Genomic DNA, 27,594 nt, shown 5'->3' with positions numbered 1-27,594 from the left:
ACGGCACATTTTCGGACGGAAATAGGAAGTATTACAGGTTTGATTTGATTGGTTCGATATAATTATTTAAAAAATAATAATAATGAAGCTGTCATATTCACACACACACATAATTGTAACCAACCTCTTTCCATTATCGTTCCGGGTCACTTTAGTTACGTCTCATTTGAGAGAGAATTAGTTTTTTAAAATTGTCATAATATACCTCGGCGATATTTTTGAAAGTTATCAAATGATGCCTCATTTGAACATTTTTAAAATATAAATGTTGAAAACGAAAAAATCATTTCACACTCAATAAAACCTCAGCATAAATAACGAAGGCATTATCGAAATCTGCTGTGTTTCGTAACAGATATTGCAAACGTTCGTGCGAAACCCGGCGTCGACCCTGGTTGTTTGGGCAATTTTTTCACAGCGGTCCGTTTAAGGTCGGCCATAGAAGTAACTCTATACGTAGACTGTTGTATAGAAGTGCTGTTCATAGGAACCGCATGAAGAACTGCCCAATAATATTTTAACTAAACAATTAGTATCAAATTTGTAGGACGTCTAGTTATTAATGAGATCTAAGACTTTCGCGAGTTTTTTTCATTTAAATGAAACTAATATTATTCGGATATATATATATATATCTCCACATCTCGTCTGTCCGTGATCACGGTTGCTGAAAAGTAACCGAAACGTCGGGAGTATGTAGTTTTTTACAAAAATAAAGCACGCGTAGTTTATCCGAAAAATATTAGTTTCATTTAAACGTCTAGTTATTGTATAGGGAAAATTATATTCTGCCGAAGGTTCTCGTTGAACTTAACGTATATTTATGCTAAAAAAAAATTAATATGTGCATTTTGTTTCGAAACTGAGAACGTAACGTTAGCTTAGCAGATCTCCGTGACAGAAATAAATTGTTGAAAAGATAAATTAATTGCACGTAATAAAAATGTCAATGTTGTCTGTACGCGTAAGAGTATATATATATATATATATATATATATAAAACTAGGTTTGGGGAAGTTTACCACGATATAGACGTTAAATCTGTTAGAATTCTTTCGTTTTAAGTAATTCCGAAATCGTTTGTGTGAAGTCGCCGGCAAGAACTAGTTTTGCCTTAACTACATTTAATTTAAACTTCAATCCTCCTGTGGTATGTGAACAGTAAGATTTCGGAGGTGGGGAAATATAGATCTAACTCAGTCTGTTGTCAATCGAGGATAACATGATTCAATTGTTCCTTGCACACAATATAAACTTATACCAGGATATATTTTGACTTATTTATTAAACAAAAAGGTGACGAGAACAATGTCAAACGTATATAATAAAAAAACCCTTTCAGACACGTTTGTCTAGACATTTTTGTTTCCTCAAATATCTCTTATGCGTATTATCAATCAGGTTCACCCAGCCGCGCACATGCCTCAAGAGGGTAACCTCTTTATAATAATATAAGTAATTATATGTGCGTGGGCTGTAAAAAAATATTTCCAGCGTGTCTATCAATACAAAATCCAGAATCCAAAGCGCCAGGAATTAGTGGCAATCGAACGAAGAGGACATAGGTAACAAATGGCATTGCGGGCTACACACCCTGTGTCACTGATGACAATTAGGCACAAAGCGACGAAACTTGTAATGTGGGTGTTAAATTACGTCGTGTCTAGAGGACATAGAATGTTTACGTGCGTCAAAAGAGACGGAGCGAGAGGGATGGCGTGACGCTCGTTTTCATGCGGGCAATGAATTGTGACTTGCAAATAATGTAGATTAAGTTTGTCTGAAAGAAACGCAAAAAAAAAAAACATTTAAAAATCAATTTTAAATACTTCCTGTTTTCATTCCAACATCATGAAGTTTCAGCTCTTCCGCGAGGAGGGACCTCGCGAACAATTATTTTTTTCTAAGTTGATATCGTTGTATAAGTAGTTGTTAATGTAATTGCTTAGCTATCTTTTCCCATAAAATTAAGTTAATTAAGTAGTGCATGCATTAAGTACATTTAATTATATTAGAAATAGCGATTGTTATACTGTTATTGCAAAACAATCACGCTAGAAGTTATATGTATACATGTTACGGGCCAAGTGATTAATCGGGCATTATGAGTAATGCCCAGTGCCTATTGGACAGAGTGATGTAAAGCATGTTAATACTTTCAAATGAATACTTAGTTCGTTAGTTTGATAAGATAACCTTTTTTTTGTATCCGAGGAATGAGATCTCTACATATTGAGCCCTGTGGGGGCAGGGTGTTGAATATGTGAGGAAGGTTAAGAAAGACCACCTCAGTAGGAGGCATTCTGAAACGGACGAGGCTGCGGGATCGAAAAAGGCAGCGTAGCCTCATCAGCGGCTGTCCGTACCTGGACCCACTGCTGTAGAAGAGATACTTCACTCTACATATTTTCGCTTCCGGAACCCAAACAGAGGGGGACAATAGCCGAGGACCTTAAATTAAAGTATTGGTGGCAGAAACCCCCGTCCGCCACGCATTAATCCTCTCCGACGACGTAAGACTCTACGATGCTACTGACGCTGCCAGGTAGTCTCTACGTCTTCGATCCACTCGACTACAACGGATAGGGAGAGAGTTACGATTTCGTTCCTTCTCCTTCTCTGTCGCCTCTTTTGTAAGCAAAATCCTTTCGGCGAATACCACATGGCTTGCTAACTCTCTTCATTGCTGACCATCGAAGAAATGAAATCTGGTAAAGAGAGGTCGGACCCAACGAATTGCACAAGACCCATCCGAAACTCGTTCCAGGCAGGACATACCTGTCGTGTATGTTGTGCCGTGTCTTCTTCGACTCCACAGTGAAGGCACTTGTTGTAGGCTCTTTTTGTAACACTTGACACAAATACCGACCGAACCAACCGCGTCCTGTCTGCTATTGTTAAGCTATGAACACAACCTCTAAGGAGGTTTCGTTGTTGTCAATAATGCATCAAATAACAAAATTAATGTCTGACCTTAAACATATAAAATTCACATGGAAATGTCTTATCCCTGCGACTGTAATGAATATATGTTTAAGGTATAATTCACTTATATGTAAATATATTAAAATGAATACAATTAAGTTGTTATAAATTGTTTTACCTTTATATAACATTAGTCTTAGTTTTACATTTTTTGTACAGTATATACCTCCTATGTTTGCATTTAATTGAATTTTTGTTCTTTAGATCTGCTAACATATATATGTAGTTCCTAATTGTGACTTCAGTCGAGGCTGTAAAATTTTATTTCATTCAAAAGTTAATCTCGGATCGTGTCTCCTCCATTCTACATGACACTGGCAGAATATACTGTGCACATCTTTGCACGGAGAAGGCCATATTTTAAACAAATAGATGATATATATTTTTTCTGTATTTAGGTCTTCTATTGAGGATTATTATGGATATTATTGAATTAAATTGATTTTTAAATAATCAAAATTATAAAATATTATCCTTTTAAAATTATGTCCCGTTAAAATGTTATCTGTTCTAAAATAGCGGAGAATAAAAACAAAGGTCTGTTACACCACAACCTTTTTTTAATCAACCCAACTGTGGTGTGAATTTTTCTATTAAACAGTAAGTAAAAAAAAAAAATAATTCCCATTTTATTATAATACAAGCTATTTATCGTAAATTAATTAATCTATGTCGAGTTTCTTAAACGATCCTTCGATTCCGCCAAATATATCAGTTATTGTCTTCGGCTTCCCAGGGCGCAATGACTCTGTCACTCTCCGCTTGTTTTCGTCGACGAAGAAGTTTTTATTGGCTATTAACTTGTCAATTATTTCGTCTGAAAGGCAAAGAGGAATTTTTCGAACAAACTTAAGTTTCTAGAGATTAATATAATATTATAGATCATCAGGGCTAATTAATAATTAAATTTTTTTAGCAAATTTGAAATATCGGTTGAATGTTCTGTCTTACTTTTGATTTCTTGGAAGCTGTTACTCTTTCCGCCGGCTTCTTTCGGCAGGGCGTCTATGGGGATCGTTTCTTCGAGGGTCGTGGCTCCGACCTGGTGTATCTTGAGCATTTCCATGAGCTCCTTCTTCATGAACGGCCGCAGCAGCATCATCAGGCGATCCATGAAAGACGGAGCGTTCAGGAAGTGTAGACCTTTCAGCCTCACTAGCATCGCTTCCTGAAGTCAAGTTATTACGCTAAACTATATTTAGGTTTGAACAATAATCAAACACGTGGTCTCAGTAGTAATTATATAACTGAAAAAGTATTGATAGCTTACGTTATTGTATTACATGATCTTAAAGTAAATAATTTTAACTAGTGTAAACGCTGTCTATTGCTAGTGCTCATTGTGTTCAGTCACCGTACTGTCGGAGTTACGACGACAGATTTCCTTTGCAAAATGCATTTGCAGTTCAGTTTCTGCTTTGTATTTTAAAAAAAATATTTTCTTTTTAATATAACGTTTAACTGTTTTTTTTTTAATAAAGGGCATTTTACTTCCATAATATTATCTTCAGTTGCTCCATCGCCTGATGTCAGTTAAGTTTTAAGCCACACTTTGTTATTTTAATTTTACTCAGTCGTTCAACCTTTTTAAATTCTTCCCTTCCGAGGAAACAGCCTCTTGTCATAGCCTCTTTATCTTGTAATTTAGTTGCCGCTATTATAGATTCGGTCAACCTACCATGCAATGTCTACAGTGGGTTGCTTCTTGGGCTTTTGTAGCGGTAATAACTGATACGAGAACATCTAAGTTCACTCTAGATTCAAGAATGGACAATCATTTTGGTTCGCTGTCGCAAGCACAGCTTCCGCAAGAGAACTTGCATCCATATTTAGTTTACGAAACTCAGTAAATCCCTAAACATTTTTACGTTTGTTTTGCACGCAGTAGCGTAATTGTCAGTTCATTACATGATAAGGATATCCTGATTTTTTTTCCAAGTGTCTAGGTTCTTTGTAATACATATGTTTTGCTCCATATCATCACCAGTTTGTGCTCTCCTTGAGCTACAGCCTAATCATTTATAATTTCTTTGGCTTCGTTAAGTTGTTTTTCAGTTTTGTAAATCTTTTAAGGAATCCTTTAAAAACTTATCTAAGGTTATATAAAAACACAGTAATTGAAACCTAACTTGTACCTAAAGCTATGTTAGGATGGTCACACAAACAAATTTCTTCTGATATCGTATGTATTTTTTTTCGATACTCCATCCGTATTTATAAACAGAAGTTTTATGAGTGAAAACTTGTAAACTGTCCGTATGTAGTTTAAGCTCGAAATATTTGGTAAATCAGAAGGCTGTATTCCGAGTTATTATTGAAATAAATGATGGTTTAAAATTATCAGAAGTGAAAGATAGTTCTCATAGGGGAGCCCATATGTTTTGCCGTGTTTTATTATAATTATAATGTCATATTAAAATCCTACTATATTCATTTCAGGTATAGCTAATGGCTTCAATATTTTGCCAAACTTAAAACTGTAGGTCCCCACTTCGACAGAGAACAGACCCTCTAGGGTCTGCCCTTACAACACTAGATTGTCCATTCTTTAATCTGTCTAGACTCTCTTTCCACAAATAGAAATCGAATTACCAAATACATTCGTATCAAGTTGATTTTCATTTTACTTAAATGTTATCTTATTTGCGCCATTATGTCTTCATTACGCCTATTCTATGTTAGCATCGCCAAGCGACATACAGTGCATTAATATTCTTTCATTTATAAGTCTTTCATTTAGAGTATTAACTTAGTTTATAATACATTGTCTTTGTTATGCTTCATTCAAAAACTTAATTTACCAATGTATTCATGAAACCGAGTGGAATTCTTTTTGACAAACAATACCGTAAATACTCATTGACATACAGTTAATATATATGTATGCTTTGAAAGCATAACGTGACGAGTTTAGGCTCTAGGATGTAACAAAAATATAAACTTATGCATGGCGTTGAAATAACTCTTTCTGGTGCAGTCTATTTATCATCATCATCATCATCATCAGTCTATAGCAGCCCACTGCTGAGCAAAGGCCTCTTCTCACATGGAGAAGGTTAGCGCATTAATCACCACGCTTGCTCAAGGCGGGTTGGCGATGTCAAACTAACTAATTTGAAGTTCTAATACACAGCCTTTAGCATAGCCGGACTTTTTTTTGGCGCCATTTAGTACAAATTATTATTAATTTGTACTGTCGTTACTTTAGCGTTATGACCGTTTTACCATTTTATTTTTTAAAGTATACAGATAACAGTTTATTATAAAAACAAGCAGCAAAGAATAACTGTCTCATTCCTATACAAGAGAATAAAAATGTTGAGTTAAAAATTAATGTTCAATCACATATAGGTACATAACTTTATATAATGAGCCACGAGTATGTCGTTGTTGTAACGTTAGATAAGAACAAAAAAAAATTGTACCCACAAAAATACGACGCAGGTAAAAAATCTATTTTATACTTTTATATTTTAATTATGGTATCAAATCGATGAATGTTTTCAAGCGAAAAAAGCGCTTTATATTCAGACGGACTAACCTGTAAGTAATATAGCAGCTGCTGTATAGTTTGCAGGTCTAGTCTAGCGATGTGGCCCAGAGTGACGCGGTTTAGGTCTATTATAATGACGAACCCTTTCCACGCCCCATCCTCGTACTGCATCAAGTCTATAAGCATTATAGCCGCCCTGGAAGTGTTGCAAGATATTGAGAAACTCATCTGTTTTCATCAAGGGACTGCGCTGACAATGATTGTTCCTAATAATTTGTTCCTAGGTTAACTAATCAAGAGTTTTCTTAAGGAACAACTGTACGAGAATGTCTAGATAGTATTTACGTAAGTACGCTTACACCAAGTTGCATCGACAAACCGCACACAGAGTGTTAATGGTTTTTCATTAATAGGTTTTCTCACATTGTAGTACGTAGTTTATTCAATGAAAAACGAGAAACGCTTGGTGTGTAGTGTGACGACGGAAACATTTGCTGAGAAATAAGAATTCAGACGAAATTCGAACTCCAATCATGATAGTTGATAATTTAGTAGAAGAGCAGACAAATCCGGATGATACAGACTCTAGCTAAATTTCACTCTCATTTGTTATGCAAATATTAAATAAAACGAACCTAACTGCTTCAGAGAAAATAAAATTCTTCGCATCGTAGTCAATGAGCCTAAAGTAGACGACCTTGTAGTCTTTGGACGTTCTCGTCTCGATGGGGAAACCCAGACTGTAATAGGAAACAATCATATCAAACTATTTCCAAAATAATTAAAAAAACTACGAACTATACGAAGCACTTACATGACGTTCATAGTCCTGATGAAGCTGTCATCGACGAGTCTGTTGTGGAAGAGATTTGTGAAGAGCGTCCTCAAAGTGTAATGTAGATCAATAACCTGTTTGGATACTTCCGAACTTTTGTAGCAGCTGTGGTACGCCAGGATGAGTTCCATATCTGAAACGTAAAGTATGGACCTACAGACAAAATACGTCCTACCAGGTACCTAGACAATGACACTTAAAGTACCCAACTGAATAGTGTATGAGTGAGACTTTAATAGGAAACGCAAATGCATCAAATCTTGTAAATATTTCAGGGAAGATTTATCACCAGTGATGTATTTATCCGGTAGATGGGGCTGGGTTTTCAGCCATTGTCTCAGAGCCGCGATGTCTGATGGACTGACGCCGGTTTTTTCATACTCTTCATCCAACGGCCGCTGCTCGATCACTTTACTCGGCATCCTAATAAACAACCAAAGTAATAAAACATTCATAAATGTTAACATTGCAAGCTCATCAAGGATGTCATAAAACAAGATTTTTGGGATGTTAGCAGAAACAGCAACAGTAACATACACACACAGAAAAACTTAGTATAATTCATTTGTTTACAGTTCATCGCTATATCGCGATTTTTTGCTTCATAACCAAAAAGAGACCGAGTATCCTGGGACGGTACTCTCGGAATCTTTTAATTGTCTAAAATTGCTTACAGACTTCCGTCAATTAGGAGAATAATAAAAAGCGGGTAACCTTCGTTAAAGCATTGATATCTTTACGACACTTTAGTTACACGCTCACAAAGTACATCAGTTTATAATGGTAAAAATTTCATATGCCAAATTGTTAACTCATGAAGAAGTTGTTAAAAGTTTTTTAGTCTGTTGGATTTTTTGACCGGACTTTATAGACTCGTAGATTAATTGAAAAAAAAAATTTCATCTCAATCACTTCATCACTAATGGATGCCATTATTTCAGACCTTTTCTTTAATTATATGGCTTCATTCGCACTGGAATAGGGCAATATTTACCAATGTATACTTTTTTATTTGTTGAACGAATTACAATTTTATAAAGAAAATACAAAAAAAAAAATATATGTCAATAATGTCAAAATATTGAAAAAAATTATTAAATATAAATACTTAATCTTGGAATAGTTTTTATTTCCTGTTTAAAACGTCGTTATCGGGAGGCCATATAAATTAATTACAAAAGAATTAAGGTAGTAATCATGTATATTTTTCGTGGAAACCTTTTAAGGTCATATATGGCGGAAATATGTTTATCGCTTATTCCTAAATATTTATAAATCACGTTAGAATTTATTCCAAAGTGCCTCAGTATGATAATGTCCCTACTCCGTACATTTACCTAACCCTAACTTAACTCCGTACAATTTAACAAACACATATCTGGGTTGTTTGGCGAAAATTATTTTGTAAACCTTAATATAAGTCCGAAGTCAAGACGGGCGAAGTCGTTGAGAAAAACTTGTAGTTATATTATATCATCTGCATATTTACGGAGCGATAGATACGTCATAGCTTGATACGTCATAGCTACCGATCGATGTTGCTATATAATTTATTTCATTTTTATTAGCATAGTGCTCAGTGTTGTGTTCCATCAAGAAATTCATAAAGATAATTTTACAATTAAATAGACAATAATATTAAATGTTAGATTATTATAATTTAATATTGAGAAATGTTATTTATTTATTCATTTACCTATTTTCAAAGAAATTTGATGCGCAAAGGCTAACTTATCTCTTAATAGACGTCTCTGCTATTAGTCTTTTAATACGGGAAACAAACAGAACAATTGTGGTGTAGGTACGAATCAAGGAAAGAAGAAAAAGATGAGATATACATATATATATACAAATAATCATATAAAAATAAAAAATTTAGACATACATACATAGGCATACCTAAATATATAAATATAAATATAATCATTAAACTCTTTACTCATCATTTTTATTTTTTTACTTCACACTACCGAGGTTTCTGTGAAGCAACCGTGATCAACTGAAAAGATTTTTCATATAGTCCGCCCGGGAACGCGGTTGCTGCAAAGTAATCGAAACGTCGGGAGCATGCAGTTTTAATAATAAAAAACGTATAGTGAATCCTATGATATTAGTTTTCCTTAATACACTACATCGGTGGCTCACGAAATTATTGCATTTTCACTCATACGGAGCCTTGACAGTGTTCCATTAAACCTTCGCACTTTATAATTTTGATCAGTCTATTGAACGTAATACTGAACAACACTAAGTATTTAGTGACGTAAGGACTTGTACTAAGCAACAGTCTCTCGATATGTATCACTCTAATAAAATGTTTATTATATTTTTTTTAAATTTTGTACATTAAATGATTTCTATTCAATAAAATTATCCGTCTCAATGTTTTAATATATTTATGTATTTGTATTTTGCTCGACGCTTTGAACCTTGAACGTAAGGGATACGAAGATATGGACGGTTTTTAGACGATGTTTTTACAACGCGTTCGGAAATATTGTTAACAAAAACTAACAAGTGTTTATCCTTATGGCTATTTGTAAAAAAGATTTTTTATCTTAAACGTTGTCTATAAAATGAGTAAACAATAATGTACCGACATTTTGAACTTGAAAATATGTTAAGTAAATTATAAGTGTTTGATCAAAAGCCTTTATTTATATGAGAAAATGCTAGACGCGAAAATGCTAGGTGCTAAAATGCTAGACGCGAAAATCCTAGGTGCTAAAATACTAGACGCGAAAATGCTAGATGCTAAAATGGTTTATAAAAAAAAAAGAAAATTTTTTTTTTATGACGCGTTAATTTTCAGAGTAACAGGAAAAATGTACATCAATACAAGCAATTATGATAACGCTTACGACATGTTTCTCATGTCGGTACTAATTAGTTAGGAAAAAATACATTTTTATTAAGTATATTGTTAAGTGTTACGTGTTTATGTACTATGAAAATGATCCATGCTCGCCCCTTCATTCTACAAACGGAACGTTAACAGTTGTTCCTTCATAACACACGGAAACGGGAAACGAATAGTACGTAGTCTGATGATCGAAACTCGTGTTAGGGGTACTGCTTATAATACAACTGATATTAATACGATGTTGTAAATTTGTGTATTTGTTGATACGTTACGCGACAACCAATAAACGCTGTTATGAAAATCTGCCAGAATTACGTGACAAAAGTACATAGTACATATAAAAAATTAAAGGCATACAAAATGAAGAGTATATATTCTAAAATCGTATATATATATATATATATATATATATATATATATATATATATATATATACGATTTTATTTAACATTTTGAAGATAAAACATTTAATTTATTGTATATTAGTGCCTATGATAATTTAAAGTTCCCCTTCTTTTTAATTTAATTTGTCAACAAACAACGTAACTGAATTATATATACATATAATTTAACGAATTTAAATTATTTTAATATTATGCTCTGTTATTCATAAAACAATTTAGTTACTTAAGAGATCTCGCCGTTCGAATTATAAAAACACACGATTTACGCTTAATACAAGTCTCACATCGTTATTCGTTACTACATACTCATCGTTAACAGTTATTTAGTGTACACTATTGGTTAATACATACAATATTAGTTAATATATACTGTTTATTGAATGTGAAACGTGAAACGAATAGAATGTTGTGTGAGGTTGTACACTTGTGGTTACTATTCTGTACCCGACATAGAAATAACCCTTGGATCCGGAAGTGGAAATATAAGTGTATTATTAATTATAATAAGCCCTAATTACACTAAACTACAAAATATTAAGTCATTACAAACGAAATCCGAAGTCATTTCCGCTGTGTGATAACCGAAAACAAATTAGTCGTGACCTTTAGATATATGATTGCACCCGCTACAAAATAGACAAGCCGTAATGTACATAAAAAATATATTCATCATCAATGAAGCCATAAATGGACAAATATAAAAAATATTATATTAAAAAAATTTTTTTAATTATATATATATATTTCCTTTAAAATAAATATTCGTTAAGGACATCAAGTCTAGATTTGTTATACTTACTACAAGTTTGGTAGTCGGTTAATTTTTTTTAGAAAGGCGTCTCATCTCTCAATAACCGTCTTATCATCTCGCTCAATCGACGTCTAACGTAATTTTAATTTTTATATAAATGTATTACATAATCATTAAAAACTCTCTAAATTCTTTTAAACTGGCAGTTGGCACATTGCACGTTTGCCAGGGTCACGTTGTTGTAGATTGCTCAATAAAATACAATTTATACAATAAACATGCTTACGTTATGCCGAAAGGGTTGATTTTTTAAATTCACAGCGAGATAATGAGCCGCCATGGTTAGTATTAAAGTGACTGATTTAATTTTTTAACGTCTTGACAAAGGAGGTATTCTGAGAAAGAAGTTTCCTACCTGAATGAAAACCTATTCTGATGGTAAAAACAAAAATATTCATATTTATTTAGGTATTTGTTCTAGTTGTAATTCGTCTCAAGTGGTATAATATAAAAAGCAACTAAATAACATATAATTAAAGGCTGATAAGAATAATTAAATCTTTCTACATATTAGGGTAATGAACATTCGCTTCACACGACGATTGTCAAATAGACAAGACAATTCAAGTAATTTCGCGTAGGCATTTCTACTATTATCTATATAAATTAGTGTTAATTTTGTAAATATTAACAGTTATATTAGATTTTAATAACAAACATATTCAAGACATAGAAACCCTTTATTTGGGGGTATTCAAAAAACAATATAACTAATACCTCAAACTTTATATTACGTAAATCTTTATATGTGCAACATTTTGATTACATTTGTTATTATTTTTATATAAATTAAATGACGTTATAAATTATTTTTATTCGTACCTTGAGACACGTCTCTAACCGGCCAGTCGCACAGATCATGTAACGTTTGGAAACCTGATGTATACTGCCGATGTGTACTACGAAACTACTTTTAACCTTAACAGCCAGTGAACTTTTTTTTTAAACGATCGCTATATACGGATTTTAATAGGTTAATTTTTAACCCAGGATATAACTTTGGACTGAACACTACCGATAAAACCTCTACGATAAATACACGTAAAATTTTTTGTTGATACAAAATATTTTCGTATCGTATATTAAAAATAAACGTCCTATTGTAATAGAGTTTGAATTATGTAAATATTCTAGATGTATCGTGAAGTGTTCCTATAGCGACCAGATTTTATCTGAATATGTTGTACATAAATTATTATCCGTATCAGACGCGCTAATTTAATAATTGTAAGCACGTAATACGTTCGTCAGTATTTTAATCGTCTATCTAGACGTCACATTGGCTGGATGTATTGTGTTACCTGTCACGTTTGTATACGGTTTCATTTATAACAATGGCCGTATTGTTAAGATCATAAAAATATAAAATAATGAGGAAAGCAGCGAGAAGAAACCTCAGAATTTATATAAGTATGAGTTATTATTATTACTGCTGATGATTTTAATTTGTTCGTAAATAATAGTAATATTTGTGTCACAATGACTTCTATGTTCGTAATCGTGAAAAATCGAATATTTAAATTCTATTTTAGTTTGGCGCCATACGCCGCCTCGTCGCATTCGGCCGGTTCGATTATAAACCCAATTAAAAAACTAAATTCGACTCGTTTAACCTGTTGTATTATTACGTCGTATGTCTTATAAAACTAGTAACATCTCCTAATACATACAAATATCTAAATATCCGCATAATGATGATGAATGCCTAAAATTTGATGTCACAGAAATTTATTAAATTTAAAAACTTGACAAACTCGCTGCTTGTACGAGAGTTCTTTATTATTAATAATGTATTGTTTATTTTTTGATTACAGTCAATACCGAAACTAGAAAGTCTGAATTCATAAAAATAACTTATAATCATCGTTTCTTTCATCATCTAGACATTATAATACAGTCGATAACAATGGCGTAGTTATTTTTCTGTCATTTGACAGTACTCTGTCATTGTGTGGATAATCTCAAAGTACTGTCTAATTGAAAATCTGCGGATTTTTATAGAACCTCGTAGTTTCAACAGACTCGTTGTGATAAAACACGCGGCTAATATTACTTACTATTATTAAAAAGTTAAACATTTTTTTTTCCATTTAGTTGCAAATTATCGCTTTTCTAACTTTCTTTCTTTCGAACTTTCTTAACTTATTTTAGATTAGAGGATATATTTTAGAGGAATTCTGTTGTTTAATATTAATTTAATAGGAAGTCCAATGATTTTTGAACCCTAACTTTGTTCAGTTAAGCGAATAGATTTAAAATAATTATAATTCGCAAATAATTAAAACTTTTGGTATGTCGAACAATAAGGAACCATTTGGTATAGGTATATAGCCTATAGACACATATAGTATACCCGTTTATAACTATAATAAGTTATGATGCTGATATTTTTTTGTCCGTTAGATTATGACATAATTCTCGGAACTGTTCAGTATTATTTAGCACAATTTGTTCAGTGCTATAATATATTCCTTAATATATTTATTACTACATTACGCAAAAAAATAAGTATAAGGTTTTATACTTTGTTTTCGATAATAATTTCACACCTACACAACGCTTACACGCCTGATTTGATTAATAAAAAAAAAATCATGACTAAGCAAAATTATGAAATAACATTAATTTCTTGTCTGTTAACTGTTCGCATGTATCGTTCGCATCCTGTCGTTGTACGGAAATTATTTGGCGTTTCGATGTAATTGCTATTTTTTTTTTTGCTTATAATTTGAAAACTCCACCGACCGGTAAATTGTGTTGAGTGACAATGAAAGAAAAATGATTTCTTATTGTTATAGCTATATTTTAAATACTAATATTCTTAAATTCCGTGACTTGTTAGCTTATTCTGTTATTTTCTACATATATACTGGGGCAGCGCTTATAAAAATGGACATTTTTCAACTAGTTCATTCGATGACAGATATCCTATTATTTTGACACCTTCAATGTAAACAAAACTTCCTCTCTGTTCGTATTCATTTTCGTTTTAATTTTGAAAAACACCGTCATGGAATTTGTAAAACGGATTTTTATTGAACACTCTCTCAACTTTCAGGGGATGAAAGACATATAGAAGGAAGTATTATAGACAAAAAAAATATATTTTTGTGTGCCAATATTATGAATATAGTGAGTAATATAAAAAATACTGATGCCGTTTTCGAGACAAGCTTCATAATTAGTAAGTGTTCTGTAATCTATATGATTGGAATTTGATTCGTGAGTTCAAAATCGATGTCGCTAAATACATATTCTAGTGTTGATTATAACTCGTTGTTCGATTTCGGACTCATTTGAAGGTTTAACTAATGGTCTGAGTTTCGGTTTCATGTGAGGTTGTGAGAAGTCGGCCACTCGGCGAATGATGTCTAAAGTTTCAAATAGGACCTTGACCTTCAATTTGCCAGAAAATATGATTTGCGAAAACGAGAGTTTTTTTTTTCTAAGAGAGGTAAATGATGCAGTCGTCGCTACATACAACGAAAGTGTCGTCTTCTCCACATCTGAGTAGAGAGGGAAGATCATTGGGTTCTGAATCTTTTAACACGTCATTAATATCAATAGTGCACGATTTGTTCTGGGTCTTGCCAGATCTGTTAAAGGACTGCAACTATTACAACTATTGGCCATATATTTAAGCTTATATATAAAATTTCTTTTAAATTTTATAACTGTTTTCCGACCTGTCAATCAACAAGATGATCTATGCTTAGAGAACTTTTTAAACGATGCTATTTATTTTTAATGTTTAGGAAAATAAGGCAAAGATCGTAACTTAGACTGATATTAAATTACGCTTTAATTTATTAATTTGTAATTATATAATATAAACTAGATTATTTTCCACACGCGTTATCATTGTGCAACAGGAACTGGTTTAATCAATTAATTGTTAGGCCGAAAGACTTTTATTATAAAACCTCTTTTCTGCCAACAATCCGTTTATTATATTCTAGAACATAATTTAGAATGGTTAGCTATTTCAAATCGTTCACCTCACTCGTTCAACGGTCGTACATTCCTCAGCGGTTCACCTTCACTGGCAGTTTGAATTGAAGCTCGACGCTTGAGTGTACTTTCAAAGCAAATGTGAGTGGAGAATTTATTACGCTTTATTAATATAATAATATGTATTTATATTAAAATATATATTTTATTTACATATCGTGTATATTGTGACATTAATGATACAGTATTTTTTAATAACTAAGTTGTTATTAAATTTAAAATACGGTGACATCTTTATTTTAAATGTTTGTATAGTGTAGGTACCTTCTAGTATATGAAAGCATAGATTATAAGAAATATTTTAACATATAGGAAATATTTTATGTCGGATAATGTATAAATTTAACGGAATCAGAACTTATGCAATCATTTCTCCTAACACAGGTTGCTGTACATTCAATTCAATGTAGTCTGGTGTCTACTAAATGTATATTAGGTTGGCCAAGATGTTATAAATTGAAAAAAAATATGATTGTTTTTTATTTAGAAAATTCTGTTATTATTGTTAATAAATATTATTAAATAGTTTACTTTCAATATCAAAGAACTTCAGTCTTACGGAATGGTAAATTTAATTTTAAAAAAATGGGTTTCGTTACTAGATTTTACTCTCGACTTTGTTCTTTACAGTGAATGAGAAAATTTATCGATATAATTATTTTTTGCGTGGTCCTCGTAAATTGTAATAGTACCTGATAACCTACCAAAAAAAGTTATATATAGAAAGAAAGAACGTTTTAAATTAAAAACGAGACCATTAAAAGATACATTAAAAGAGGAAGTTTGTAGTTAGACAAAAATATGTGAACCTTGTAGGTAGGAGATATTTAGGATGATGGCATTTAGGCGAATCGAGTATTCTTCGCCAATCCTAGACGACCTTGACCTTTGAGCCGAAAATCACACCTCGTATGATCGCACTGAGGACCACCTTACAAGCGCACTGTTATCACATGTGCCAAAGGTTTCGCAATTTGCGGTTTTAGCTTTTGTAGACGAGCTATTTGAAAGTTTCAAAATCTCTAATATGATTAACACCATTTCGTCCAAGGACGGCATTATGTAGTAGCAAAAGGTACATACGCTATCATACTGGCAGTCCGAAAGAAAACGTATATTTAAAAAAAAATATATATATATATAATGTTCTTATTCAAATAATTTATCGTTTTAACATATAATGAATATTTTATTATTATTGTATTGCACTAGTTTTATGCGTGCTTGTGCGAGATGCTACTGCGACTATCAATACCATTCTTTAGCGCCAACTTTCAGATGCAAATCTACCGGGACTTTGGACAAGACCTACATAGATACGTACAAACTACAAAACACTGACAATAATTTTGGTGTTCAGTGACATTAAATGTAGATATACAAAAGTGTTTCTGGTATTTTAAATAGCAAACATTATTTATGCAATGCTGTGTTCTAACTCGATATATGAATATAAATGTTTTAAAGCGGCTTCTTGTTCAAAAGATTTGAGTTAGATAAGCAACGCACGATTCAAGATCTGGCTCGAACGCAAAAATTATTGCGTAAAAGAAGGCCTTTTGGCACAATTCCTTCCCTGTTGATTTTATTATTAAGTAATTCTTATATTCCATTATATTATACTTTGTAAATTTAATCATTGTAATTAAGCTCAGGTATTAATTTGACCTTTCGACTCCTTCGCTGACATTTATTTGGGATCTTTGATTCTTTTGGTTCAATAGTTATAAAGTAAATTAACTCTGTTTCCTAAAGTCCAGGCAAATGTTCTTAAAAGTTTCTATCGTCACGAAATACACTAAGCGTTCCATGTTTACCAATTAATAACATATTCTAATAAAGTGCGAAGATTCATGAAAGAAAGACTGGTAACGCTCCGTACAAGGTCTAATCGAAACTTATAGTAAGATTTCAAATCTAAAAATAATGGATTTGCTAGTATTCGATATTTTTAATTAAATTCATGCTATGGCGTCGTTCGCACTGGAATCGTGGTGTATTTTGTCAATGTCAGCGTTGTTATTTGTTGAGTACTGCGTGGATAAAACACGAAGAAGTTTGTCGGATATTTAATTATTATTATTTGGTATTCGATATATGTATAATTCATAAACTGAGTTTATAAGTATCTACTGACACATGACATATGACACATGACACATGACACATGACATATGACATATGAGACCGTTTTTATGTAGGCTATGGCTTCATTCACACTGGATTTGTGGAATACTTTGCCAAAACGACACCGGTCAGAAGGCCTCGCAGATTCATGTCAGAACATCAATGTCAATAATAGATAGTCGGGGCTCCAGTTACAAGGCTGATGTGAGACGCATTCTCTAAAACAAATATACATAATTTCTGGCTCGGAATTAATTAATTTTAACGTTAATTTCTTGTTTGCCTTTATTTAAACATAAAGTATGAGATCCTGCTGATGGTTGGTTGTCATATCTGCTATTGTAACACATAATACAATTCTCTGAGACTAGTACCTAAGTACATGCAGACGAAATCGCAAGCAAAAACTAGTTTTGATGTATAGACAGCGACATTCTTACGAAAGTCCAGACGTGGTAATGTCTTTGAGGTATCTTGAATTTTGTTAATGTTTGATGCGACTGTTGTGCCGTGTCGTGAAGCCACAACTCTTCTTAGACCACATTTGTTATAGCTTTGCTCTTCAGGATATCGTTGTATTTCGTACGTCTCATATATTTGTAATAAATTTTTTCAACGTATAAAGTTTAGTTGTCCTATATAAAACATAATAGAGAATTGGGTGGAGATTATATTATGTACACGTTTGTATACTTTTTTAATGAAATCCTTCATATTTTTATTAAAGGTATTTCTATATACTAATGATTGACGAAAAAAAAACTTGTTTGAATTTCTTGGGATTTTGTTTTGGATAAATTCTTTGAATTTAAAAAGTATTCTATAATAACTGGAGTGAAAAAACCTTGCTTGTGTTTAATGTGTGTTAGTCTGGTAGATTATCTACTGTGTCGTATTTAGGCGACTTCAACAGACGTTACTCATCCGTGCAATGATTTGTGGGCGTGACATACAATCAACACATTTGAATCTTGCTTAAAGGCCCGCAAATTTATAGGATGCGAAGGTTTGACAGATGACTAATTGTTGACAGGAGTTACAACACTGTTCTCATGACGATGACAATAAATTCGCTCGATACAAATCAATATCTACTTCCTTATTATCACAAAATAACAATTTTAGTTCAATTCCTTTCGTATTTCCAATTTTTTATTTGAAAATTCATATAAGAGGCTACTAAATTTTAATAACCAAGTATTTTACGAAAATAAATTATAATCTAGACGATATTTTAAGAACTACAATAATGAGTAGGGATATCTTTGCATGTTTAAAATTTTAGTGCAATAAAATTAATTGTTTAATTATACAGCAACTAAAACCTTCGACCTTTCCTTGTGGATTTTGCTGCGATTGTAAAAAAAAAAAACTACGCACACATTAAACCTTCTTCAAGCTTATTAATACTTATTTTTATTTTAACAAAAAATAAACAGCACTGTTTATGTCTTTATTATCTTCTGGTTTATCTAATCGTTATATTAAAAAAAAAAAAAACAGACCTGGTGACGCCCACGTTACATGTATATCGTATTTGTTTTCATTTTAAATCCACAGGCGTATGGTTTTAAATTTTTATCTGTTGTCTAACTTAGTTTGGTGACGATGTCATATCTTTAACAAAATATAGTCTGTGGTGTTGCAAGCAACAGCATCTCCAAGCTAACAAAGTGAAGCTAATATCTTTGCTTTTGTTATGGTTGTCGAAATATCTGACTTTGCTGGAAAACTTGTTGTGAATTACGTAGTTACTCCACCATCAACACTGTCAATCATAAAATAGCTGTAGAAGAACCGAATACCTTAACAGTTGGTTTTACTATTCCCTCAACTCCACCCCACTTCACTAGCAGTGAATAAAATTTAATAAATCAATATCGATCAAATAATACCATTCTTTGATCCAAGAAAATAATCATAATGTTACATGCCCGTAAAACGTATTCACATCTACGTGAACACGAACAGCTTCAACGTTTTCCGCTCGCGGATCGTCGACCACAGTATTATATATGCCGAAGTAGGTTAAAACTATCAGTTAAGGTAACAATGCGAACTTATGCTTAAAATACTTCGTTATCCTTATCGAATATCAGCAAAAATAATGTATCATGTCTCCAATCTATTTCAATTAAATTTAATACACACTCAGAGTAAACGCATTCAGAGTCCAAGCTGCGTAATGAATAGGCAATTACATGATATCGAGAACAATTTTAACTTTGGTTGAGCAATTGATGTTGTAATGGACGCAGCGAGTATTGGACGCGAAGTTCTTAATTGCAACAACGTTTTTTATGCGAGTGAAATTATACAAAGTTATCGAGACGTTCAGAACTGTTTACATTAAGTGACTATCTTCAGTTGGCAGGTTAAGAAATATAGTTCCAGCAAATAAAAGTAATTTCGTTTGTATTGTAAATATGTAACACGCTCTGTTATATTCGTTACTTGTTAAATCAGAGGCCGTCCGGAGGTCAAGCTGGTCGTTCCTCATTCCTTTCTAATATTTGATCACCGGTTTTGATGTACACGGATTTAGGAACTTTAGACACGGCGTGTCGCCTTGAAAATTTTGTATTAATGGTAATACTTATGTATAAAATATTGTTATTCTTTTAACTATATAATTATGGTTGTTTGTTTTGATGAGAATTTTTAACTATTGCGATGTTTAAGAACGAATCGAATGAAAGGTCGACTATTTCATGGTCTTGCATCCATCGTGGGTAATTACTGTTTTGCCAATATAAGGATGAGTAACTTTAGGATTGCAATACAAAACAAGAAAAAAAAAAGAATCGCTTCGTGTGATCGCAATGAAAAGTAAATAATATATTTATGATATTATTTAATCGTATCAATGGTATCAGTGTTGCCAACATTGTATCATTTTAAACACAAAATTTAATTCGGTCAAGAATAACAAACGAAAGTGTTGGCAGCTGGTCAAGGCGAAAGGCCTTATGTCAGAAATACAACTGTAATAACAAAAATACGAATTGTAACACTTATATTATATATATATAATGAAATAATTTCACAAATTTACATTATATTATGTTCAAAACGGCAGATCATAATGGCATTTATCCAAAAGGTTATTCGTTGGTCTGGCGGATGAGGTTCGTTGCTCATAAACTTTCATTAATTTTTTTATTAATGCAAAGAATTTATAGGAATAAAGAATTAAGTCTGACCAACGATGATATAATCTATTAAAATACTTTCGATATATAAGTTCAATGCCTTGATATATAATGTCTAGAACAGCAAGAAATACCTGACGTTAAAGTCCTTCCGAACTATAACTGATAGACCATTATTATGAGCAATGTCAATTAATTTATAAAACGACCATTATAGATTTAATTCGAATAAAAATTTGCATTTTCAATGCGATGTTTTACAATCACGTATAAAAATATATGCTAATTATACGTAAGTCGTGTCTGATCTCATCTTGGAAGAAATATAAAATATATAATACACGCGGATGTGCAAAACAAAATAATATTGTAATAACATTTTATATTGTTTATCCTCAAACGATGAGCAATTTATACCTAATGTCGATAGTAGGTGGATTATCGATTATTGCTTGCCTACTCCGTGTTCAGTTCTGAAAGTTTAGGTCATTCATGTTCCAGTCAATTTATTATCTGTATTCATATAAAATGTCAGCATAATTTTGACAGTGACCACAAAATGTATTTACTTAATAAAGTAGCAAAAGAAATTAAACGATCCCACTATCTTTCCCATAAAACATTCATTTCAACTATCAGTTATCAGTTAATAGGAACATGTTTGACAACACGGAAACTTAACCCGATAAAAATAGATAAACGGCCATCGATTTAACGATGTTTTGTAAGATTATATATTTTTTTTTACTTAATTTTAATAAAATATTACGAGACTGTTGTTCAAAACGAGAGACCGAAATCCTTGGAGGTAGACTAGAATCCAATCGGACGAAGATTCCTCTAGCGATAAAGGCTCATTAGGGCTCGTTATAGTCTTCCAATACTGAAGCGACTAGTCTACGACCCTTACGTATAGAAGTGTGGGTCCGTATCCAATGTTAAAGTTACTGATATTTTGCTGCCTAGCTTGATTTTGAATTAGAAACTTAGCTTCCAATTTGGCTTTTCTATACATGTTTACAGTTTTCTCAACAATGAGGCAGTCATTTCATAGCAATGAAAACGCCGTAAAACTTATCTTACTTACTTAGGAACCATTTCTATTGTCATTTACCAGAAACTATTAGAAGGAATACAGAATATAAGACACGTTAGTTATCTACATGTTTCCTTGTCCCTCTGTCTAAACCAATACGAAAACCAAGCATTATCTGAGGATGAACCTGTATCCAATGGTTTGTAAACTTTGAGATGTATCTAACGAGATTCTGGAGATAAAATTGCTTTACCATCAAAGTGTTCTTTATAACGCTTACAATTGTGGAAACTTTGATTTGAATTTATATAATACAATCAATCTTATTATAATTTTTTTTACTGGACGAACAAAACAGATGAGTTAGAGCGATGGCATTTTTTTTTAATCTATGCTGAAGCGTGTTTTTTGATGTTCGAATAACGTGCACACTTCCAGCGAATCGATAATGCTCATAAGCAAAAAATGTGTCCGGGAAAATTTTTTGTAAAATAAAATAAAAAAACCTAAACAAATTAAAAATATATTTATTAACACTGTATGTAATTAAATGTATTTGTTTTTTATTTATTCTAATATCTTAACGCTGTCGCAAGCAAAGGTCGTGCGAACAAGTTTTAAGACGAGTCTTATATTATCCTGTTTAAAATAACGAGGTAACTCGTATATTTTATTAAGTATAGATGCACAGTAATGTCATCATTACAACCAGCTTCCATTGTGTAAATATAGAAACAAATAGCAATTTATAATTTAATCGTACGTTTAGAAACCTAACTAAAGGTTTCTGGACGTATAATGAAGTCCACGTAGACATGGACTACGTCTATGTCTATGTAAAAAAATGCGTAATATATTAAAATGTCGAAATCATTAACAAAAAACTAATTAGCATATGTGGCTTTAAATCTGGTTGTGGTGACAAATTTAATTTGATTATCTTATTTTCTAACCTTGTAACCTTGGACAGACGTCACTTATTTGAAAATAAATAATTAAAATTAAACTTCTAAGTAGTAATAGTCACTCATGTTTTCTGATCACGTGAAATTTATACAGACGCATATTTCACTAACGCCAGTTTATAGATGAATCACCAAATTCTATTAAAACAAACTACCGTATCAGTTGATGGACGCAATCTTTGACATTTAATTAAGTTTCAGCGTAGAGTGTGTGGACACAGCAACACACACATCTTCACACCCCCACACGCGTGTACATTACACGATTTAACCTTTCGTTCAGACGTCACAGTTGTACAATTCTGTCATCATTCAAATATCAACAATATTAAAGAGGGTCAAAAGCACACTTTTTAAAAACAACGACAATGACTATAAAAAAATCGACGGCTAATTCTGTCATGTTTCTCTAGATGCTGGTACAAGTGCTGTTGTTCATAACGAGCGTGGCGCTCACCAGTTGCGATGTCTCCCATCTGGAAACCACCACGGAGTTGCTGCCCCCTCGGCCTTATGCGTTTTCATACACAGCTGGTCGGTATCCAGGGGATATTGACAGACAACACGCTGAGGTCAGCGATGGCAGTGGAGTAGTTAAGGGTGAGTCGTACCCTCCAGTGGAAACTATACAAATTACCCATTCTTGCTTACAAAAGGAATGTCCGGCTTCAGTTTTCGTTGCTAAACAATTTGTTATCCTTTAATATTCGCGTTCTAGATGAGTTTTTAGGTACATGTCGGTAGTTACATTAAAGTTTATTTGTCATCCATATAACAAATCGTTATCGTAGTGGTAATATTTATTTCAATAAATATTCCAGGAACTTTCTCATACGTGGACCCTCGTCACAAAGTTCGCACGGTGGACTACGTTGCTGACAAAGATGGTTTCCATCCGGTCCTGAGCGATGTTCCGCCAGAACATCCAACTGACTCTGAGGCCGTCGCCAGGGCCAAGGACCGCCACTTCCAGCTCTATGCTAAGATAGCCGAAGATCATGCGCAACATCCCTTCCCTGATGGTATGGCTACAAAATACTTCGTATAAACTAAAAGGCTACTCACCTAAAAATCTTTTTTTTTTTGGATGATATAATGTCTGATAAATCTATTATTCTTCTGACACTCTTTATTTAATACTATTCAATAAAATTAAAATATTGTGTGGAATACTGAAATAACATGAAACCTTTTTTTTTCAATACAAAAAACTTAAACCTTTGTAAGCTATTTAACAGAACAGTAATTTATTACTTCACATCTGACCTATTCATACAAATAATACTAAAACACTGAAAAGGTGAAAAGTATGAAATACTGATAGATGTAAGAATGTTGCCATCATTTAACAAGAAACTATTAAACCTGTTACTTAATAAATATGTCGTTTTTGACAAAATTATGATGTAGACTCAGTCACCATGAAACTACGAATTATCTGAACGCTTTTTAAAATCACAGAGACATCGATTCCACGGCAATCAGCTGCTGTGGCTGCGGCAGCGGCGAAGCACGCCCAGCTGTTCCGAGTAATAGCTGAACAGCACGCACGGATAGCAGCAGAAAGAGAAGCCTTGCAGCAAGAGGAAGAAGAGAAACTCGCGCTGCAAGAGCTGCACTGACATTGGACTGAACGTGGACCAGAATGATTCCAGATTGACTTTTAGAACTACTTGCTGCGTTTGAACGACCACTTCGGTTGAATTCCTGTCTACAAATGACACATATGAGAAAAAAAAATCACATATCAACGGAGGATTCCGTTATGGACTGTATCTTACAACTTAGAAGATATTGAATAACAATTTTTATATCAATCAGTACAAGTTACATTATTGCATTTCATTTTTATTTTTTTAAATCCGACCTACGTTTTTTTGTCTCTTAGCCTCTGCTAAGACTAAAGACTTTGATATATTTTCATAGATGTTGCACATTTAGAATTAGGCATTTTGGTGTTGCCAGGAACCCAAATGTGTTTTAAAGAATCACATTATATTCGTAATTTTATACTTTCACACAATTGCCATATTTAATATTAAAGAATATGTACATGACTTGTTTTTTTTTATTACAAATTACTATGAACATTAATATCATCAAAGAGATATTTTTTATCTGTTTTCACAGTTTTATCACAGAACTGAAATCAATAAAATTTTGGAATGGTATAGAAGTTTACAGTACCTTTAAATGTTTACAATAAAGGTAGTTTTTTTTACATATGCTAAGTGTCTGAGCAATTTAATCGATATTCTTTTTCATGTGAGAAACTTCTGCGGAATATTGAGAAGAAGGAGGAGGATATACGGAGAGATGAATGAACCCAGTAAAACTTTTCTCTGATTATAGCGTGACAGAAACTACATGGGTTAATTTATAACATATAGTAACTTGTAAGAAAACAAAATACAATTTTTCACGAACGTCTACTGCTGTAATAGGCTCGACATTTTTTAAATATATATATAATTTAAAAAAATCGTCCTACAAAGTAATAGAAAAGAAACTAATCAAAAATAAAAAAGCATGTATGGAAACTGTAGATAGTATCGCGTCCCGGATGCTCTGGGATATTGCGGAGGTAGCAAGCTAGCAAGGTAGCAAGCTAGCTAGCAAGCAAGGAGGTAGCAGCTTGTGTCTACAAATTTTTCATTATATATCTTCTAATTTAAATATTATCTCAATATTAAAACCTACTTGCACATGATTCAATTTTATTTATCGTTCCGTATAAAATAATAAAAATTAAACATTATTATCTATGGTTATGAATTATTATCACACATCAAAACATCTGCCACTGTAAACTCTATTAGGTACTTTGTTCGTCACAAATTTAACCAGTTTTAAAAAAATTAATCTACATCGCAACTATTATTGAGAAAATATATTAATTGAATACTGGAATCTATTCATGCGTATACGATGCGTACTTGTCTAGACTATGTGACTTACAGTTTCACTTTCACATTCCATGCGAACTCGGACTAAGGATAGACTAAGTCTGAAACGATATATACGGACTTCCTTATAAAAACATATGCTTTTCGATGGATTAGCCTGTAGATTTTGATTGATTAATATTAAAATCTCATATAATTGAACTACTATGAAATAAATAAAATTATTATAATTTTTAAATGAAATTATGACGAATACACCACGTGTTGTTTTTATAAATATCAGTAGTTTTAATTTACGTAAGTTTTGGTTACTGCGTTTAGACTTAGTTTTTAAAATTTTTAACCCTTTTATTAAATTATAATTAACCTAACGGAATTTACTTACTTTAAAAATTTATACCTGAATAATGATTCTCCATTCATAGTTTTCAGCACAATTGGCGTCATATAATACCTATTATACAAACTATATATGTATTATAGTGGATTTCAATTAAATTCCAAGTAAGCTTACTCCGAGTTTCATCACACTACATACTAAAAGTTAACAGTTTTACGTGCACGAAGCTAAGCACGTTTTTAAGTGTTCGTCGGGACCCGCCTCGCACACAGTGTGACAATACAAACTTCGAGTATTCATACGTATAATTAAATATTCATCTTCATCATTCATAATTAAATTTAAATATTCCATTTAAAAGTTCAAAACTGTTTATTACTCTGTTTGAAAAGGAAAACACAAACTAAGGATAACGAGGGTAAGCTAGTTGGTGCAGTTGGCATATAAATTTATTATTTACCTATACTCTTATTTGGATGTAAAAGGCATTTTCCGTTCTAGTACAATAATCTCAATTGAAATAAGTGACAAATATTCTAACAGATGTTGTTCCGTTGAAAGCTATTGACTCAAATGGCGCCACGAATTTGAATGTCAAACATTACTACAACAATACAAACAATACAATACAATACAATACAATGTTTTTGTTTAAACTTTAAATCCGATCTGTAAAAAAAAATTTAAAATTTATCATTTCTATGTGTGATATAAACAGCATCTTTTATAAATCACACAAAATATGTTGAGATAAAAAGTGAGGAGTTCGTTAATAAAACATTTCATTGAAATTAGTTCAAATTGAAAGTCGTAATCTGATCTAAAAGTGATAAGTATACGATTAATGAAGCTCGAAAACAAAATTCCGACTTAATATCGAACATTTGTGTAGAATGAAAACAAACAAATTAAAAAAAATAATCGAACCTTTGCTCAGGACGCAAAGAAAATAAGAATCAATTAAAAAACTCAAACTAATAGTTACAAGACAACTCAAGACAAAATTCAATAAAAAATACCTTAATAAACATGTTTTAATAATCTTTTCATATAATAAATATTCCTCTCTCCGTTCAGTATTATAATATAAAGCGTAAGAATGACAATATGTCGATTCATTACATTTTTTTAATTCGTAGATTTGCTGATTTCTAGCGTCAGATTATTGCCTACGCGTATATTGAGCACTCGTTCCTATAGTTCCGGACACAATGAGTGCTCCAATCTAAATTGATTATAATTTTAGATCTGTTATTTTTATATTACAATGATAACTTTATCTACCCAATATTAGGTAATAAATATAATAAACAAGATTTATTTTGTGAAAAATAAGGTATAAGGTATTCACACATATCGATATTTTGTGAACAAATAGAAATCGTTTAACATTCTCATGCTTACCTAATTGTCTGACGAGAAAATTCTCTTTCATATTTACTTAGCTGCAACAAGTGAGCATTTTATGAAAAGAATTACGCCAACCAAAATGAACGTTCAGTTCTGGGGGCTGTGAGGAATTGTCTCTTGGATGCTGGTTCAAGATGTACGCCAACAGCAGTCACTAGTTATTACAGAATTCAAGAAAACACACACGCTAAGTAATTACATAACTTTAACGTTGTCATCAAAAACAAAACACTTGCTCAAACAAACTACTTCTCAC

At 32.3% G+C, this 27,594-nt stretch overlaps 2 protein-coding genes across 2 annotated transcripts; one reads left to right on the top strand and one right to left on the bottom strand.

The window, feature by feature from the left end:
- Positions 1 to 3,590: 3,590 nt before the first annotated feature.
- LOC116778009 (clavesin-1-like) lies at positions 3,591 to 12,373 on the bottom strand. The gene is made up of 7 exons (XM_032671850.2): positions 12,214 to 12,373; positions 7,603 to 7,736; positions 7,293 to 7,446; positions 7,114 to 7,218; positions 6,527 to 6,674; positions 3,937 to 4,153; positions 3,591 to 3,802 (listed from the first exon to the last, which is right to left on the bottom strand). Exons 2-7 carry the CDS (start codon positions 7,733 to 7,735, stop codon positions 3,648 to 3,650), a joined length of 912 nt encoding a protein of 303 aa, XP_032527741.1. The 5' UTR covers position 7,736; positions 12,214 to 12,373; the 3' UTR covers positions 3,591 to 3,647.
- A 2,955-nt stretch (positions 12,374 to 15,328) lies between these two features.
- On the top strand, positions 15,329 to 24,739 carry LOC116777784 (larval cuticle protein LCP-17-like). The gene is made up of 4 exons (XM_032671494.2): positions 15,329 to 15,483; positions 23,096 to 23,282; positions 23,504 to 23,704; positions 24,144 to 24,739. Exons 2-4 carry the CDS (start codon positions 23,096 to 23,098, stop codon positions 24,302 to 24,304), a joined length of 549 nt encoding a protein of 182 aa, XP_032527385.1. The 5' UTR covers positions 15,329 to 15,483; the 3' UTR covers positions 24,305 to 24,739.
- The last annotated feature ends 2,855 nt before the right edge of the window (positions 24,740 to 27,594 follow it).

Source organism: Danaus plexippus, chromosome Z, assembly GCF_018135715.1.
Source record: "Danaus plexippus chromosome Z, MEX_DaPlex, whole genome shotgun sequence".
In the NCBI taxonomy this organism is placed as follows: Eukaryota; Metazoa; Arthropoda; class Insecta; order Lepidoptera; family Nymphalidae; genus Danaus; species Danaus plexippus.
The sequence above is the reverse complement of the archived record's forward strand: the minus strand, read 5'-3'. Positions and strand labels throughout refer to the sequence as shown.